The sequence below is a fragment of the Acanthochromis polyacanthus genome, chromosome 5 (assembly GCF_021347895.1).
Source record: "Acanthochromis polyacanthus isolate Apoly-LR-REF ecotype Palm Island chromosome 5, KAUST_Apoly_ChrSc, whole genome shotgun sequence".
In the NCBI taxonomy this organism is placed as follows: domain Eukaryota; kingdom Metazoa; phylum Chordata; class Actinopteri; family Pomacentridae; genus Acanthochromis; species Acanthochromis polyacanthus.
Window position 1 is genome coordinate 1,640,180 of NC_067117.1, and position 21,394 is coordinate 1,661,573.

The 21,394-nt window shown below is 37.1% G+C and overlaps 1 protein-coding gene across 1 annotated transcript in view; it reads right to left on the reverse strand.

Annotated features, from left to right (window-relative positions):
- mmp24 (matrix metallopeptidase 24) overlaps positions 1-10,070 on the reverse strand; it is a 52,397-nt gene extending 42,327 nt beyond the window's left edge. The window contains exon 1 of the mRNA XM_022214294.2: positions 9,929-10,070. Within this exon, the coding sequence (XP_022069986.2) occupies positions 9,929-10,060 (132 nt within the window). The 5' untranslated portion in view covers positions 10,061-10,070. The remainder of the gene's footprint in view (positions 1-9,928) is intronic.
- Between the last annotated feature and the right edge of the window lie 11,324 nt (positions 10,071-21,394).

Genomic DNA, 21,394 nt, shown 5'->3' on the forward strand with positions numbered 1-21,394 from the left:
ATTTTTCGCTGACATTTGAACAAACGTGACGGGAATCGGTTGGATTATTACCCTACAGGTTTCCACTGCATCAACGTTTAAATAAAAGGAACGCTTCTGCACCATAAATAAATATCAGAGCAACTAAGAAAACCAGAAGGCTGCAACACAACAACGACAAGAAAAGTGCCTTCATTTAAATATTTAACAGCGCTTTAATGCTGTGAATCACATTTTACTGAACAAACCTGAAGCTTCACAAACCTCCCAACATCTCACAACAACACGCAAATCAAAACCAAATAAAGCAGCAGTTTGAGTTTCTGCAGCCCGAAGCGGCGCCAGCAATGAGTCACGTAACACGCCGATGACACCCCGTTAAAAAGGTCTAACGTGTTCATGTAGGGTGACTCACTGACACCTCCAGAGGTAATTATGATAAAACTAAACTCAACTGTCCAACGTCTTCTGCTTCTTTTTAGTGTGAAAGTGTTGCTCTTGTCTCAAAGGACTTGATTTTACCGGGAAAAAAAACTGACACCAAATCATCACGTAAACATACAAAACACCATCAAAGACACAGAACGACCACAAAGAGACACAAAAGAACACAAAAAAGATCATGAAAATGACAACAAAGAGTTACAAAATGAGAACAGGAGACACAAAATGACCGCAAAGGGACAAAAAACATCAACAAAGAAAACATAGATAAGCAAAAAAGACACAAAATAAAAAGAAACACAAATGACCACAAAGAGACACAAAATGACCACAAACAGACACAAAGTGACACCACAAATCAGAGTGTTTTGAGTTGTCTGTCATAGAAAACATCAGTTCTTTGTCTTTAGACGTCTTATAGTCAAATAATAACTGGTTTATGGCGACAATAAGGACAGATTAAATAATGATGAGGTTTTGGGCCGATGGAGCAGAAAAAAGGCAGAATAAAATCAGAAAAAAAACAGAATAAAACCAGAATAAACTGAGAATAAATCCAGAATAAACCCTAAAGAAACCCAGAGTAAAACCAGAATAAACCCCGAAAAAACTCAGAATAGACGCAGAATAAACCCAGAATAGATGCAGAATAAAACCCAGAATAAACTCAGAATAGACGCAGAATAAATCCAGAATAGATGCAGAATAAAACCCAGAATAGATGCAGAATAAAACCCAGAATAAACTCAGAATAGACGCAGAATAAACCCAGAATAGATGCAGAATAAAACCCAGAATAAACTCAGAATAGACGCAGAATAAACCCAGAATAGACGCAGAATAAACCCAGAATAGACGCAGAATAAACCCAGAATAGATGCAGAATAAAACCCAGAATAGATGCAGAATAAACCCAGAATAGACACAGAATAAACCCAGAATAAACCCAGAATAGACACAGAATAAACCCAGAATAGACGCAGAATAAACCCAGAATAGATGCAGAATAAAACCCAGAATAAACTCAGAATAGACGCAGAATAAACCCAGAATAGACGCAGAATAAACCCAGAATAGACGCAGAATAAACCCAGAATAGACGCAGAATAAACCCAGAATAGATGCAGAATAAAACCCAGAATAGATGCAGAATAAACCCAGAATAGACACAGAATAAACCCAGAATAAACCCAGAATAGACCCAGAATAAACTCAGAATAGACGCAGAATAAACCCAGAATAGACGCAGAATAAACCCAGAACAGACGCAGAATAAACCCAGAATAGACGCAGAATAAACCCAGAATAGACGCAGAATAAACCCAGAATAGACGCAGAATAAACCCAGAATAGACGCAGAATAAACCCAGAATAAACCCAGAATAAACCCAGAATAGACGCAGAATAAACCCAGAATAGACGCAGAATAAACCCAGAATAGATGCAGAATAAAACCAGAATAAACCCAGAATAGATGCAGAATAAAACCAGAATTAACCCATAATAAACCCAGAATAAACCCAGAATAAACCCAGAGTAAGCCAGATTCTGTTGGGGAGGCGGCTGCACCCGCTGCTCTCCAGCTGAGATGGTAAATAGTTTATCAGGAGGAGACCGGCTCTATTTTTATCGCAGCAGACAGACGGGGGAGACACGCTGGCAGGCTGACGCACAGGTTGAGGCTTCAGGGGGCCACGGCCAATCAGGCGTGGAGACGGACGGAGAGGCGGCCAATCAGGCGGCCCGACGGGCAGGTGGACACAGATGCAAACAGACAACCTGAAACTAAGCTTCCTGCTGCAAGGAGGAGAAAATCAGCCCGATGTGGTTAAAACGGTGCTCTCTGATGGTAGAGGGGCTCTGCTGTCGTTGTGTGTCTTTGTGGTCATTTACAGAGACACACAATGACCACAAAGAATGATTAAGACACGAGACAGCAAACAAGGACAACAAGGACACACAAAAAGACCAAAAATAGACCAAAAAAAATCAGAAAACGTTAAATAAAAGTAACAACAGAGAGAAAAACATGATAAACACTCAGAAATTAACCACAGAGACACAAAATGAAGACAAAGAAGCACAAAATGACCACAAAGAGACACAAAACAACCACAAAGATACAAAATGAAGACAAAGAGACACAAAACGACCACAAAGATACACAAAATGACCACAAAAAGACACAAAATGACCAAAAAGAGACACAAAATGGCAACAAAAAGACACAAAATGACCAAAAGAGACACAAAATGACCAAAAAGAGACACAAAATGACCACAAAAAGTCACTAAATGGCCACAAAAAGACACAAAATGACCACAAAAAGTCACTAAATGGCCACAAAAACACACAAAATGACCAAAAAGAGACACAAAATGACCACAAAGATACAAAATGACCACAAAAAGACACAAAATGACCAAAAAGAGACACAAAATGACCACAAAGACACAAAATGACCACAAAAAGTCACTAAATGGCCACAAAAAGACACAAAATGGCAACAAAAAGACAGAAAATGACCAAAAAGAGACACACAACGACCACAAAGATATACAAAATGACCACAAAGAGACACAAAATGACCAAAAAGAGACACAAAATGAACACAAAGATACAAAATGACCACAAAGAGACACAAAATGACCAAAAAGAGACACAAAATGACCACAAAAAGACACATAATGACCAAAAAGAGACACAAAATGACCACAAAAAGTCACTAAATGGCCACAAAAAGACACAAAATGGCAACAAAAAGACACAAAATGACCAAAAAGAGACACAAAATGACCACAAAAAGACACAAAATGACCACAAAGAGACACAAAATGACCAAAAAAAGACACAAAATGACCACAAAAAGACACAAAATGACCAAAAAGAGACACAAAATGACCACAAAAAGTCACTAAATGGCCACAAAAATACACAAAATGACCACAAAGACACAAAATTATCACAAAATTCAATTCTAATTGAACCTGTCTGTTATTGTCACCATAAGTCGAAGCTTGTTTGACTATAAAACTTGTCATAAATGACAAAGAAATGTTTTCTCTGACAAACAACAAAAAACCTCCAATATATTCAATTTACTGTCAAATAAGACAAAGAAAAGGGATAAATGATCACTTCATTTGCTCAGTTTTAACCTCTAAATGTACATTATTGACCCAGATGGTCTGATTGTTGTTCAGGGCGTTTCTTCCTGCTATCTCCACTCCGTCTGAGCTCATAATAATCAAACTCCCCGGAGTGACCCACATTCAATACGGCTCAAGTTTCTGCTCACACTGACGTCAGCGTCGCACAAAGAAGCAGCTCCTCGTCCTCCAAACACACCAGGAGTTATTATAAATAAGAAACCTACAAATACTTCAGGATTTATTACAGTAATGAAGGAAAAATAAACGACTGAGACTCAAAACAGGCTGAGAATAGCAACAAAGACACACAACCCACCCCAGAGACTCACAATAACGTCACACTAATGAGAAAACAGCCACAAAGAGACACAAAATGACAACAAAGAGACACAAAATGACAACAAAGAGACACAAAAGAACAATAAAGAGAGACAAAAGAGCAACAAAGAGATAAGAAAACAACAACAAAGACACACAAACCACCCCAGAGACTCACAATAACGTCACACAAATGTACACCCCTTGTCAAAAGTTTTAGGACATTTTCTCATTCAAATAAACTAGAACCCATCCTAAAACTTTTGACAGGGGGTGTAAAAACAGCCACAAAGACAAAAAAATACAACAAAGAGAGACAAAAAACAATAAAGAAATGACAACAAAGAAACAAAAGAGCAAGAAACTCAACATGACCACAAAAAACACACAAAACAAAAACACAAAATGACAACAAAGAGACACAAAGGAACAATAAAGAGAGACAAAAGAGCAACAAAGATTAAAAAAATGACAACAGAGACACACAAACCACCCCAGAGACTCACAATAACATTACACTAATGAGAAAGAGACACAAAATTACAACAGACATAATAAAACAACAACAAAGAGAGAAAAGAGCAACAAAAAAACCCTAAAAGAACATCAAAGAGACGCAAACGCACATCACAGACGTCAAAATGTGAACAGAGGGACACAAAAGAACAAAACAGGGACATGAAACAGCAACAGAGACTGAAAATGACAACAAAGAAACACAAAACAGAAACAAAGGAATACAAAAGAACAATACAGAGATATATACTGACAACACAGAGACAAAAAAGACACAAACATCACCACAAAAAACACAAAACAAAGACATTTTAAAAACACACAAAACAGAGACAAAGAGATTCAAAAGCGACTTTTCTCACTCATTAGTCACTAAGCTGAATATTTTTGGACTTTTATTGAACCAAATGTTCATTTTATGCATAAATAATGAATCAATGAAAAAATGTGAAGATTTAAGCAAAAATAAAGAAAAAAAGTGCAGATTTTGGCATCTCAGAAGAGAGTATTTGTTGTTTTCTTAGTTATATATCGCTGTAAACTGAATATTTTTGGACTTTTATTCAACAAAACCAGAAACCGAAGAGATTTTCAGCTCTGCAACGTTTTAGGGACGTTTTATGAACAAACGATGAATCAAAAATAAAACAAAACGGAAGATTTTTCAGCAAAAACAATGACGGATTCCAAATATTTGTAGATTTAGGGCCGTTTTATGAATAAATAATAGTGAAAAATGTGAAGATATTAAGCAAAAAAAAAGAAAAATAAAGAAAACATTTGCAACTTTATCGCATCACAAGAGAAGATTTGCTGTTTCCTGAGTTGCGCGTCACCGTAGACTAAATATTTTTGGACTTTTATTGAAGGCGGCTCTTTCAGCTCGACAACATTTTAGTCGTTTCTTTGACCCGACAACAACGAGCAGAACCATCGACTCATGCTTCTTATTCTGAAGATCACAGCAGCTGGTTGGCCTGACGACAACAACCACGATGACAACAACGACAACAACAACAACAACTACAACAAAACAACAATTACAACGACAACAACGACAACGACAACGATGACAACAACAAAACAACAACAACAAAACAACAATTACAATGACAACAACAACAACGACAACAACAACGACAACAACAACAGAACAACAATTACAATGACAACAACAACAACGACAACAACAACGACAACAACAACTACAACAAAACAACAATTACAACGACAACAACAACAACGACAACAACAACGACAACAACAACTACAACAAAACAACAATTACAACGACAACAACGACAACGATGACAACAACAAAACAACAACGACAACAACAACAACGACAACAACAATTACAATGACGACAACAACAACCACAACAACAACGACAACAACAAAACAACAATTACAACAACCACGACAACAACAACAACCACGACAACAACAACAACAATTACGACAATGACAACAACCACAACAACAATTACGACAACAACAATCCACGATGACAACAACAACAATTACAAAGACAACAACAACCACGACGACAACGACAACAACAACAACAACCACAACAACAACAATTACGACAACAACCACAACAACAACAATTACGACAACAACAACCACGACGACAACGACGACAACAACAATTACAACGACAACAACAAAAACAACAACGACAACGACAACAACAACAATTACAACGACGACAAAAACCACAACAACAACAACCACAACCACAACAACAACAACAGCAGCAGCAGCAGCAGGACGTGGTTCTTTGTGCTGCTGGAGACGCTGCAGGCGTTCCTTCATCTGAATCAAAGCGACTCAAACAGCAGCTCTGATCGTCACAAACAGAGGACGAAGATTCAGAAGCATCTCCTTCCTTCTTCCTCTCCTCCTCTCTGCTGCTGTCGTCTCCATAAATTATGGAGGTTTCTATATTTGGACGGAGAGTCTGGAGACTCTTTGTTCAGCAGCACATGAAAGAATCACCTGAAAGCTGCTGATGTATCCTGAACATCTGCAGCTTTTAGAGACGCTCTGGCAGAAGTCAGAGCCTCAGAAATAAGCAGCAGCTGGACAACGAGAAGCCAAACAGGAAACAAAGACTCTCTTCAGGGAAGCTGCTGCATCAATCTAAGGGATTTTTATCCTGCAGCTGGAAAGCTGGAGAGCTGCAGGTTCTTCATTAAAATAAAATAAAATGTATATAAAATTAAAATAAATTAAAAGTAAATATTTTTTTAATTAAAGAAAAATACATTTAAATAAAAATACATTTAAATAAAAGACACAGCAGGACACTGTTCATTAAATTGAAATAAATGTAATTAAATAAAAATAAAATAAAAATAAAATATATGTAATTAAATAAAATGAAAATAAAACAAAATGAATTAAAATAAATATTTTTAAATTAAATTGAAATAAATCAAAATAAAATACATTTAAATAAAAGTGATGCAGCAGGACATCGTTCGTTATCAGTGGGTCTAAAACACGCACGTGCACGCGCACACGTGCACGCCTTAATATCCCGCTGTGCTGCCAGACTCTGAAGTCGGCTTCACGTGAGGAACTTCAGGGAAAGTTAAGGAGAAAGTTCAGGGAAACCTGAAGTGATTTTCTGTTTTTTAAATGAATTAAAACGTCTAAAACCCAAACATTTACTGACGCCTTTATTCTGTTTGTTTGGATTTACACATCTGGACCACATCAGGTCGACTTTATCTAAAGGTCATTTATTTACACATTTCTGTATCCTCTTTAAAAATAATAAAAAATACTGTCACCGTTGTGTATTCTGTAGAGCTTTTCTATTTTATAGTATTTTATACAATTTTAGCTTATTTCACTTCATTTAATTTTTACTTTACTGTAATTTTAACTTATTTTATTTTTATTTATTTTAATTTCATTAAAAATTCAAAATAATTCATATATTTTAATTATTTTAATTTTAATTGTATTTTATTTATTGTAATTTCATTTTATTTTATTGAACTTTATTTTATTTAAATGTATTTTACTTTAATGTTTTAATTTATTAAATTTCATTTAATACAAATAACTAATTTAAGGTTTTAAGATTTATGTTATTATTATTTTTATTTAATTTAATATTATTTGTCTTATTTTACCTTCACCTTATGCCCTCATATTCCGTGGTTTTACTGTTTTACTCCTGTATTGAACCTCCAGCAGCTGCAATAATTTCCTCTGAAGAATAATAAAATCGCTTAAGTCTAAAAATGTCCCCCAAAAAATGGACGTTTCACTGATTATTCATTCAGATTTACAAAACACATACATGACCACAATTTTTTTGCTTCTTTCACAGACAAAGTTTAAATGTTTTGTGAAACAGAAACTCTTTTAAAAACGTTTCTGGTCCAGATTTGAGTCCAGAAAGAAGAATTTTAGAGCTGAACTGCTTCTGATGTGATCTATGTGTTAAGGTTAAAAAACAGAGAAATCTACTGTTTTTATTGGATTTTCATAAATACTACAGAGATTTGAGGAGTCAGGGACCCTGATGAAGAGTCAAAAACATAAAATTATAAAATATAAACTGGTTCTATTTGGGGAAAAAAAACTAAATCCACATTTCATTGATTTTAATATGTAAAAAAAGCAAGAAATAAAACTTCAAATTTTTGCTTTTTCACAAATATTTTAAAGGTTTCCTGGTCTGATGACATACAGATGTTATAGATACATATCTACAGATGTTATGGATACATGTCTACAGATGTTATGGATCTATATCTACAGATGTTATGGATCTATATCTACAGATGTTATGGATTCATATCTACAGATGTTATGGATCTATGTCTACAGATGTTATGGATCTATGTCTACAGATGTTATGGATCTATATCTACAGATGTTTTGGATTCATATCTACAGATGTTATGGATTCATATCTACAGATGTTTTGGATTCATATCTACAGATGTTATGGATTCATGTCTACAGATGTTATGGATCTATGTCTACAGATGTTATGGATCTATATCTACAGATGTTATGGATCTATGTCTACAGATGTTATGGATTCATGTCTACAGATGTTATGGATCTATATCTACAGATGTTATGGATCTATGTCTACAGATGTTATGGATCTATATCTACAGATGTTTTGGATTCATATCTACAGATGTTATGGATCTATGTCTACAGATGTTATGGATCTATGTCTACAGATGTTATGGATCTATGTCTACAGATGTTATGGATCTATATCTACAGATGTTATGGATCTATATCTACAGATGTTATGGATCTATATCTACAGATGTTATGGATACATGTCTACAGATGTTATGGATCTATATCTACAGATGTTTTGGATTCATATCTACAGATGTTATGGATCTATGTCTACAGATGTTATGGATCTATGTCTACAGATGTTATGGATCTATATCTACAGATGTTATGGATCTATATCTACAGATGTTATGGATACATGTCTACAGATGTTATGGATCTATATCTACAGATGTTTTGGATTCATATCTACAGATGTTATGGATCTATGTCTACAGATGTTATGGATCTATATCTACAGATGTTATGGATCTATATCTACAGATGTTATGGATCTATGTCTACAGATGTTATGGATCTATATCTACAGATGTTATGGATCTATATCTACAGATGTTATGGATCTATATCTACAGATGTTATGGATACATGTCTACAGATGTTATGGATCTATATCTACAGATGTTTTGGATTCATATCTACAGATGTTATGGATCTATGTCTACAGATGTTATGGATCTATGTCTACAGATGTTATGGATCTATATCTACAGATGTTATGGATCTATATCTACAGATGTTATGGATACATGTCTACAGATGTTATGGATCTATATCTACAGATGTTATGGATCTATATCTACAGATGTTATGGATCTATGTCTACAGATGTTATGGATCTATATCTACAGATGTTTTGGATTCATATCTACAGATGTTATGGATCTATATCTACAGATGTTATGGATCTATGTCTACAGATGTTATGGATACATGTCTACAGATGTTTTGGATTCATGTCTACAGATGTTTTGGATTCATGTCTACAGATGTTATGGATACATGTCTACAGATGTTTTGGATTCATGTCTACAGATGTTATGGATCTATATCTACAGATGTTATGGATCTATATCTACAGATGTTTTGGATTCATATCTACAGATGTTATGGATCTATATCTACAGATGTTATGGATCTATATCTACAGATGTTATGGATCTATGTCTACAGATGTTATGGATCTATATCTACAGATGTTTTGGATTCGTATCTACAGATGTTATGGATCTATATCTACAGATGTTATGGATCTATATCTACAGATGTTATGGACACATATCTCCTGGTTCCGTCCCGTAACTCTCCTGTTAAACCACCGGAGCTCCGGTGAACGTGAGGCAGACCTCAGCTCCGGTACTCTCCGGTGCTCTGGTACCGAGACTCACCTCCACGATGAAGGTCTTCTCCTCGCCGCACACCGACACCACCCAGAGCAGCAGCGGGACGTAGCAGGTCCTCCACAGCCCCGGGAGCCCCGCCGTCCTCCGCCGCCGCCTCCCGCCGCCTCCCGCCGCCATGGCCGCGTCCCCGAGATCCCCCCCACCGCCTCCTCCGCCTCCCGTCGCCTCCCGCCGGTGATTTCCAGGCTCCTGCTGCTGTTCGTTTACCGGAGCCAGCGGTCCGTGAGCTGCCGCTGCATCCTCGGTGCGTCTGGCCGTCCCGGTGCTCGGTGTGTCCGTCCCGGTGCTCGGTGTGTCCGTCCCGGTGCTCGGTGTGTCCGTCTGCTGGATGAGGAGCTGCAACAAAGCGGAGGCAGGTCGGTGTGTGGGTACCAGTAGGAGGAGGAGGAGGATGTTGTTGCAGTTCCGTCTGTCCGCCGCTAGAGGCGCTGCAGAGAATCTTTATTCGAATCTGTGGAGGAAAAATTGACCCAGAAATTAAACTGAAACTAAAAAACAGGATTATAGATCTTAGTTGTGTCCTCACAGGTTTTCAGAAACACTTTTCTGAACTGAGGAAAGAAAAATACACAAAACAACGACAAAAATTAATTTAAAAAAGCAATAAAGAGACCACAATGACCACAAAATCCTGCAAAAACTAAAAGACAACAACTAGAAAAATACACAAAACAGCCACAAAATATAAAAACATTCAGAGAGACACTGATTTAAAAAAAGTTCTTTAAATAAAACAACAGCCTGAATTAGACCTAAAATGAACACAAAAATACACACAACCAAAAATAACTAAAAGACAACAACTACCACAAAAATACAGCAAAAACTAAAAGACAACTACAAAAATACATAAAACAGCTAAAAAAATCAGTAAAAACAACAACAAAGACAACAACTACCAGAAAAATGCATAAAATGACCTCAAAGAGTCATTTAATAAACAACAGACACAAAAAATACACAAAACAACAACAAAGCTTTAAGCTCAAGTTCTGTTTTTTCTACTAATTCAGCTTTAAACACATTTTTTATTTAATCTCTGAATATTTTTGCATTTCCTAAACATCTGGATGTCTTCCTGTTTTTTAAATTTCACATTAAGCTCTGTTTGTTTCATATAAAAGGATTAAATAAAGCTCTGTGTGTGTAGACATGTTGTGTAGATTTGCAGCTACTTTCCTCTATAATTGTGTACTTAATGTGTGAACTCTACTGAATACAGAAAACATTTAAATTTAAAAATCTACTTCCTGTTTGGAGCCTCTGATCCTGTTTACCGTCGTCCTCTTCCTTCACCTGCTGCAGTTATCAGAGTCAGCCTAAGATGAACCTACACAAAGACTCACACCTTCTCCTCCTCTGCAGACGTCTACATGATGTTGTGAGTTTCTGTGTCCTTGTATGATCTAAGGTTTCCTTTATTCTCCTTAGATTGAAGTCTAAGGCCTGGGACTCTAAAATATGACAAAACATTATCATAAAGACACAAAATGACCACATAAAGACACGCAACGACTATGACCAGATGCAGATTAAGGGGGAGGGATGAAGGGCCTTTTATTTTGTAGGAGGGATGATGATACTTTTATTTTGTAGGAGGGATGAAGGGTGTTTCATTTTGTAGGAAGGATGATGATACTTTTATTTTGTAGGAGGGATGATGATACTTTTATTTTGTAGGAGAGATGGAGGGCCTTTTATTTTGTAGGAAGGATGATACTTTTATTTTGTAGGAGGGATAATGATGCTTTTATTTTGTAGGCGCAATGGAGAGCCTTTTATTTTGTAGGAGGGATGATGATACTTTTATTTTGTAGGAGGGATGAAGGGCCTTTTATTTTGTAGGAAGGATGATGATACTTTTATTTTGTAGGCGGAATGGAGGGCCTTTTATTTTGTAGGAAGAATGATGATACTTTTATTTTTTAGGTGGGATGATTATACTTTTATTTTTGTCGGAGGAAGAGAGAGCCTTTTATTTTGTAGGAGGAATGATGATACTTTTATTTTGTAGGAGGGATGAAGGGCCTTTTATTTTGTAGAAGGGATGATGATACTTTTATTTTGTAGAAGGGATGACGGGCCTTTTATTTTGTAGGAGGAATGGAGAGCCAATCACAGACTTTTATTGTTCGTCATTACCCATAATCCTCTCTGCTCCTGAACAAACATCATCAGACCAGAACACCATTTCTACTATCCTGCTTCATCCTCCTCTTCCTCCGTCTCTCCATGGACCTTCATCCTCCGTCTCTCCATGAACCTTCATCCTCCTCATCCTCCGTCTCTCCATGGACCTTCATCCTCCTCTTCCTCCGTCTCTCCATGAACCTTCATCCTCCTCTTCCTCCGTCTCTCCATGAACCTTCATCCTCCTCATCCTCCGTCTCTCCATGGACCTTCATCCTCCTCTTCCTCCGTCTCTCCATGAACCTTCATCCTCCTCTTCCTCCGTCTCTCCATGAACCTTCATCCTCCTCATCCTCCGTCTCTCCATGAACCTTCATCCTCCTCTTCCTCCGTCTCTCCATGAACCTTCATCCTCCTCTTCCTCCGTCTCTCCATGGACCTTCATCCTCCTCTTCCTCCGTCTCTCCATGGACCTTCATCCTCCTGGTTCTCCTCGGTGTTCCTCAGACCACAGAACTGACATTTAACCGACAGAGACTTCAGGCTTTAGTGGAACTTTGAGCTCAGAGTCACTGAACCGAAACGTTCTGTAGAGAAGTTTGGTCAAAGTCTGAAGAGAACTGGAAGTCTGGAGCTACAGCTGGTGTCTGAAGGTGTGGAGAAGACAAAGAGTCCTCACAAAGGGCCGAAAACCGAGACTATTTCTCACAAACATGAACATACTGGAATGATGTTGTTCTGGAATAGACACATAAAAGACACAATAAATTACCACAACAAGACAAAACAAACAAAAAGGAACACAAACTGACCCACAAACACACACAAAACAACCACAAACACATGTAAAATAACAAAAATAACCACAAAGAGACACAAAATAATCACAGAAACAAAACACCCACAAAGAGACTCAAAACAATCACAAAAAGATGTAAAAATAACAAAAATAACCACAAACAGACACTAAATAAACACAAAATGACCTCCAGTGATAAACTTAGACTGAACCTTGAAGCTGCTGTTAATTCTCACCTGTTCTCACCTGCAGGTCTCACTGAGCATGCTCAGTCCGGTCCAGCTAACACCTGTCAGGCTGTTGTGTAATGTGTGAACACAGGAGTCCAGCTGGGATCTGAACTAATGCTGTACAGGTGTGTCTCACCTGCAGGCTACAGCTCTGTGGACCAATCAGAGAGCAGCTGAAGCCCACATGTCTGGATGTGGGAGGAGCCAAAACAGGAAGGAAACAGCTCTCACCTTTTAGAACAATTAATCCAATTTAAATATGTAAACAGTGAAATGTGTCTCTGCAGCTTTGAAGAATGTTGCGTGTCTGTGATTATTTTGTGTCTCTTTGTGGTCATTTTGTGTCTCTTTGTGGTTGTTTTGTGTCTCTTTGTGGTCATTTGTGTCTCTTTGTGGTCATTTTGTGTCTCTTTGTGGTCATTTGTGTCTCTTTGTGGTTGTTTTGTGTCTCTTTGTGGTCGTTTTGTGTCTCTTTGTGGTCATTTTGTGTCTCTTTGTGGTCATTTGTGTCTCTTTGTGGTTGTTTTGTGTCTCTTTGTGGTTGTTTTGTGTCTCTTTGTGGTCATTTGTGTCTCTTTGTAGTCATTTTGTGTCTCTTTGTGGTTGTTTTGTGTCTCTTTGTGGTCGTTTTGTGTCTCTTTGTGGTCGTTTTGTGTCTCTCTGTGGTCATTTGTGTCTCTCTGTGGTCATTTGTGTCTCTTTGTGGTCATTTTGTGTCTCTTTGTGTCTCTTAAACTTTATTAGTACAGAACAGTTACATTGTAACTGTGACTCTGAGCCAGCAGAGGGCAGCACTGTGGTGTTTTTAACTGCAGGTCAGTCAGTGTTTATGCTCAGTGTAACAGAAACACTCTGCACAGTTGTGTGTTGTTTCTGTGTCTGTACATGACTGCAGCTGAAACACAAACACACAAACTGTTGGTGAGGATTTATGGTGCAACACGACCCAGATAGAATAATTAGTTCATAATTAATAATCAGTTTCCTCTCTGATGAAGATATTAAACATGGAAGCCACAGCTCATCTGCAGCTCCGCTTTCTCATTTTATCTGACATTTTGGCATTTTGTGGATAATTTTTGAGAATTTCCATCATATTTTGTTGTACTGTACATTTGGTTTCATCATTTTTGTCTTTTTGAATCTCTTTTCTGGAAAACTTGTGCCACATTTTGTTTATTTTTTGTCTCATTTTTGTTGTTTTGTGTCATATTTGTACAACATTTTGGCATTCTGTTCTCATTTTTACAATTTTGTGTCTCATTTTTGCCAGTTTCCGTCACATTTTGTTCATGTGTCATTTTCATTGTTTATGTCGAGTTTTGGACATTTTGTTTGTTTTGTTTTCTTTGTAGTCATTTGTGTTATTTCATGTCATTTTATCACCACATTGTGGTCATTTTTGTCATTTTGTGATCATTTTGTGCCACATTGTGCTAAATTTAGTTGTTCTGAATCAGTTTTGTCATTTAGCGCCTCATTCTGGTTGTCTGGCTGCTTATTTCGTACTTTATGTCTCATTTTGTGTTCCCTTTTGGTCATTTTGCATCTCATTTTGCATCAAATTTAGGTCATTTTGTGTTGATTTTGCCCATTTTGCATCTGATTTTGTTAATTCTTCTTCTGCTTTTGGTTATTTTTTGTCCGATTTTGCTTATTTTGCTTCTAATTTTAGTCATTTTGCTTCTAATTTTAGTCATTTTGCTTCTGATTTTAGTCATGCTATATCTGATTTTGCTCATGCTGCTTTTAATTTTGGTCATTCTGCTTCTATTTTTGGCCATATTGTGTCTGATTTTGCTAATTTTGTGTCTGATTTTGCTAATTTTGTGTCTAGTTTTGGTCATTTTGTGTCTGATTTAAAGCGACATGAAGCCAAACTCGTAGAATCGTGTCACGTCAACACAGCTATGAAACCAAACTTGCCATCAGCCGTGAAACAAATCATTTCTCTGCGTCCCTAAACGCTGCAGCAGTGCGTGACACGTGCACATAGCTGAGTAATTATGAAGAGTGTTTGTGTGTTGACTGTCAGCCTTTGTGTTTTCCTCCATGACGGCTGCTTGTTGTGAACCTGTTGAGCCGCTACAGCCTCCAACAGATACTGTTCTGCTTTGATCCGCTGCAGTAAATTCCTAAAAGTTTCTCTGCAACAAAAGCAGAACCGCAGTCTGCAGCGTCGGCCGCGCCCAGCCCAGCTTTGCATGACATCTACTGTCCTGTGTTCGTCTAAACCTTCAGTTTCAGGCCTTTGTTTCGTCTCCAGAAGGTCACGGTCGGGTTTGAACGGGGCTTTGTGTTCCACTGAAAACATTCCTGCTCTCCAGAGTGTTTCTGTTGTTTCTATTTCATCTCGAGCTATTTATAGATTCAGACTTCACATTCAGCAGTTAAAGATTCTACTGGTTGCTTCCGACCATTTTATAAAATAACCGCTTTTATGACAAAGAACAAGATTAAACGGCTGTAAAACCTTTTGTTTCTCCACAAACCTCATTAATCATCTTCCAATTCTTTGAAATGATCTGATATTGAGACACTAAATGATCAAAATGAGACTAAAATGAAGCAAATGAGATGTTCTATGTAAAAAAAAGACGCAAAACTACCCAAACAGAACGCAAATCAACCAAAATGAGACGACGACAGGCCAAAATGGAATGTAAAATGACTAAAGTGAGGTACTAATTGACCTAAACGTGATGCTAAATAACCAAAACATGATCAATGACACAAAATGATTGGAACAAGATGCTAAATGACCAAAATTAGAAACAAGTTGACCAAAATGGGACCAAAAAAAATGATCACATTGGGACGCTAAATGACTAAAATGACAAAAAAATGTGACATTTAATGACCACAGTGAGATGATGAGACCAAACTGAGATGCTGAATGAAGTGTGGGTTGTGAGCTGCTTATTTTTTCCAGCTGTGCTCCATCCTATGCTGCTACTATACATTTCACGTTGTCTGCGTTGGTACGCTGTTTGGCCAGGTCTCCCTCGGAAAAGAGATTTTTAATCTCAGGGGACTTCCTGGTAAAATAAAGGTTAAATAAATAAATAAAAGCTAAGCCACTGGTCAGCTTTAACTGTAATTCTTTGCATGCAGGTTGAGGGCTGCAGTGAGGTTCAGTAGGAGGTGTTGCTTTGAGAGGAGCTGAGTTTAGACTGAAACATACCAGAGTTAAACCGTCGGTATGAAGGATTTCCCTCAGAGCTGTTGTGAAACCTGGAGGCTAAAAACAGGAGGAGACGTTTCCTTAGACACAAAGAACGAGTTTGGAAACCAGAACCGACGTGACTTTTGGTTTGCAGATGGCGGTTCTGTCTGAAAATGTTTACCTGTTGAACACTCAGTGATTCCTGTGGCAGCTTGTTTTTACTGCAACTAAACCACATCGCATACGAAATATAATTATTCAGATGTGACTAATAAAGGTGGTATTTACTGCACACTGACACAAATATCATTATGGGCATGACTTATCATGGCTTATATGAGGAAATAACATTGTTTACTAAGATGAACTGCAAAATAAAGAATTAAATGTGCTTTTCCTTACATTAAATAAAAATAATAATGATATAATAAAAGTTCCACTAAGTACAGAGCTACAGATGCTTTTAAATTACATAAAGAATGACAGAAAAAGGCTTATTTAAGTTTTGTTTTAGTTGTTTTCCTTCATAGTCTTGCTATATTTCAGCTATTTTCATTTTTCTGTTTTAAATAATTAAAAATAAAACAGATTAAATAGCATAAATTCCTGGATTCTCCTCATGTTTCTACATCATTTAACGTCTGTCTTTTCGGTAAAAGCTTCTAAAATATCATCGTTGTTGGTTTGCAAAGTAAAAAAAATCCCCAAACTAAAGGTAAGTTAGCTGTGTATTTAGCTTTCTCGTATGAATATTAGCTGTGCAAGGATATTAAAAGAAAACCAACTTCACACCTAAAGACATTAAAAGAAAGCTAACTACACAGCTACAGACATTAAAAGAAAGCTAACTACACAGCTAAAGACTTTTAAAGAAAGCTAACTACACAGCTACAGACACTAAAAGAAAGCTAACTACACAGCTAAAGACTTTTAAAGAAAGCTAACTACACAGCTACAGACATTAAAAGAAAGCTAACTACACAGCTAAAGACTTTTAAAGAAAGCTAACTACACAGCTACAGACACTAAAAGAAAGCTAACTACACAGCTAAAGACATTAAAAGAAAGCTAACTACACAGCTAAAGACATTAAAAGAAAGCTAACTACTCAGCTACAGACACTAAAAGAAAGCTAACTACTCAGCTACAGACACTAAAAGAAAGCTAACTACACAGCTAAAGACATTAAAAGAAAGCTAACTACACAGCTACAGACACTAAAAGAAAGCTAACTACACAGCTAAAGACATTAAAAGAAAGCTAACTACACAGCTACAGACATTAAAAGAAAGCTAACTACACAGCTAAAGACTTTTAAAGAAAGCTAACTACACAGCTACAGACACTAAAAGAAAGCTAACTACACAGCTAAAGACTTTTAAAGAAAGCTAACTACACAGCTACAGACATTAAAAGAAAGCTAACTACACAGCTAAAGACTTTTAAAGAAAGCTAACTACACAGCTACAGACACTAAAAGAAAGCTAACTACACAGCTAAAGACATTAAAAGAAAGCTAACTACACAGCTAAAGACATTAAAAGAAAGCTAACTACTCAGCTACAGACACTAAAAGAAAGCTAACTACTCAGCTACAGACACTAAAAGAAAGCTAACTACACAGCTAAAGACATTAAAAGAAAGCTAACTACACAGCTACAGACACTAAAAGAAAGCTAACTACACAGCTAAAGACATTAAAAGAAAGCTAACTACACAGCTACAGACATTAAAAGAAAGCTAACTACACAGGTAAAGACATTAAAAGAAAGCTAACTACACAGCTACAGACATTAAAAGAAAGCTAACTACACAGCTACAGACATTAAAAGAAAGCTAACTACACAGGTAAAGACATTAAAAGAAAGCTAACTACACAGCTACAGACACTAAAAGAAAGCTAACTACACAGCTAAAGACAATAAAAGAAACCTAACTACACAGCTACAGGCATTAAAAGAAAGCTAACTACACAGCTACAGACATTAAAAGAAAGCTAACTACACAGGTAAAGACATTAAAAGAAAGCTAACTACACAGCTACAGACACTAAAAGAAAGCTAACTACACAGCTAAAGACAATAAAAGAAACCTAACTACACAGCTACAGACATTAAAAGAAAGCTAACTACACAGCTACAGACATTAAAAGAAAGCTAACTACACAGCTACAGACATTAAAAGAAAGCTAACTACATAGCTAAAGGCATTAGAAGATAGCTAACTACATAGCTACAATCAAAGCACCAAGAAAAAAGTGTTTAAAACTTGAGGGGAAATGCAAACAAACTGAATAATCCAAATGTCAGTCATTCACCAAAAAGAAAATCTTTTATTTATGGCTAACAGTCAGAGGAAAATCAGTAACCAAACATAGCTTTAGCTTTAGCTAAGGCTAGCTGTAGCTATATCAGCAGCTACCTTAGCTACTGAAATGAGCTTCACTTAATTCTTTCTTCTGTATTAAAACATACTATTTAATCTGTGAACTCAACTCAGAGTCATAAGAAATGATAATATGGCAGAAAAACAGGCTGGTGAACGTTTTACTGAGAACCAAAGTATTTGTGAATTTAAAAATAAATCCTCCTGAAGTAACCAGACGGTGTTTTCTTGTATAAATCTGCTGTTTTCTGTCATCAGCTGCAGATGGACTTTGAGCATCTGGATCTAAATCCAGATTAGAGAGTTTACTGCTGGGAGAACAATACAGGCCAGACGGAGAAAAGATTCAAAATAAAAGCCTCCAGGGAAAACCAGCTCCAAACCGACCTTCAAAAACCAAACACAAACACAAGAACACACCAGGAGGCCTGAAAACGAAGCAGAAAGCAGCTGTGAGCTTCAGGAAACGCTGCGTCCTGAAGATAAGGTCCAGGAAATGCTGCTGCTGCTGCATGTAAACAGGAAGTCCTGAAATGTTCTGGATATCAGGAATCAGTGCAGAAAAACGATACAAATCCTGCTAGAATTATTTATCTGCTTCACTCAACACACGTCTGCAGTATTTAAGAAGTTAAACCTACAAAATACTGCAGCGATGATCAAAAATACTTTAAAAACCTTAATTAAAAATCATCCTCCAGTAGAAATGCAGAAATATTAGCAGCTAATTCTACTAATACTGGTCAGCATGGACCTGCAGACGCTTCGTTTTGGTTCATTTACATCGATTTTATTTGTTTTGTGTCACATTTTGGTCGTTTGTTTGAGATTTTGTTGGATTTGTGTCTCATTTTGAATAATTGTTGTGCGATTTTGGTCATCTTAAGTCTGATTTTGTTTGTTTTGTGTCAGATTTTGGTTACTTTCCGTGTAATTTTGGTTGGTTTGTGTCCGATTTTGGTCTTTTGTGTCTGATCTTTGTCATATTTCACTGATTTTGGTGAATTTCTGTGTAATTCTGGTCATCTTGTGTCTGATTTCAGTCATATTGTGTCTGATTTTAATAATTTGTTTCTGATATACGTCTCATTATTTTCTATTTATGACTGATTTAGATTGTTTTGTTTGTGATTTTGCTCATTTTCTGTCTGATTTTTTATTGATTGATGTGTAATTTTGGTCGATTTGTATCTGGTTTTGGTCAATTTGGTCATTTTATGTGTGACTTTGGTTGATTTATGTCTGATTTTGATTGATTTATTTCTGATTTTGGTTGATTTATGTCTGACTTTGGTTTATTTATGTCTGATTTGGGTTTATTTATGTCTGAATCCAGTAAAACCCAAAGCCTGAGCTGACTAACTCTTGCATTAGCTCAGTTTCCTGAACGTTAACAGATATTTGGGTCTCGGTGTTCTGGGACCTGAATGATGGATTTCTGCAGGTTCCTTTGTTCCGTCGTGTTTCTGGGACTCGTTTTCTTGGACACTTCATTGTTTTGGAGTTTTTCCCTTCATGACCTGAACTCTGGGCTGGACTTCCTGTCAGTAAAACATATGAGAGTCTAAATGTGGCTGCAGACATCCTCCTCTGAGCTGCAGAAAACACAGAGAAGCTCCTGGATTCACTCGTTTAAGCAGAACAACATGTAGCTTCCATGTATTTACTGCGAATACGTCCAGACCTCCTCCGTGCTACAGACTCTATAAAACCTAAAACATGCTGATGGTCACTAAAAATGCTCAGAGTCACGGAACAACTTTGACTTCCTTCTCCTTTAAGTGTTTCTATATTATGCCTCTTTATACTTCTACTCCACAACACTTCAGACACAGATATTTAAATTTTACTCCAGTATTTAAACTGGAAAAAATAAATGAATTAAACATAAAATATGAACTTAAACCACTTTTATAAACTCCAGTATTAACCAGATGAACCCGTTCAGACCTCAGTAATTATAACAGTTTAGCAGAACAGCAGATACTTTAATGTCAGTGGTTTAGTTCTTTTACTCAGAGTATTTCTCCTCTGTGGTACTTCTACTTAAGCATCAGATCTGAGTACTTCTGTCGCTGCTGCTTAGAAGATTTAAAAAAAATAAAAATAAAAATAACTCACTATGGACTCATTTTTCCTCATATGGGCTCATTTTGGGCTCTTTTTTTCTCGAGTTTGGGCAAATTTTTCCTCTTTCTGGGCTCATTTTCTAGCTCTTTTCTAGACCCAGCTCTGAAAACACAAGGGTCTAGGAACGCTCGACAGGGAGGGAGGCGGGCTAAAAGGTTGTCTATCAAATCACTCTGCAGCAATTGGGTAGGTATACAACCAATCAGCGCAACGAATAGGCTCCTAGAGCGCCGGAAATCAGAGGATGCGGGAGTTCGGTGAAGCCTTATTTATACAGTCAATGGGTGAAGCTCAAGTATATTACAGACATGTTAACAGAAAGATTATTCAGAGTCGCTGCTAATGGAGCTCAACCACTGTTGTCGTTTTTGTTGTCGACCCTGGCAGAGAATTAAATTCGTTGCCGTGGGTTGTCTAGCGCGGCTAGGCTAGTTGTTTCCGGTTGTTTCTGTCAGAATCGTCGCGCCTCTGTTGTCACTTAGTTACCCCCGCCTTCTGACTCTACACTTCATGGTGATTGGTCCGGCCAGTTTTAGGAGAATCCAGCCTCGAGCCTTATGGAGGATAACTAGACCCACCCTGGCAGAGAATTAAATTTGTTGCCGTGGGTT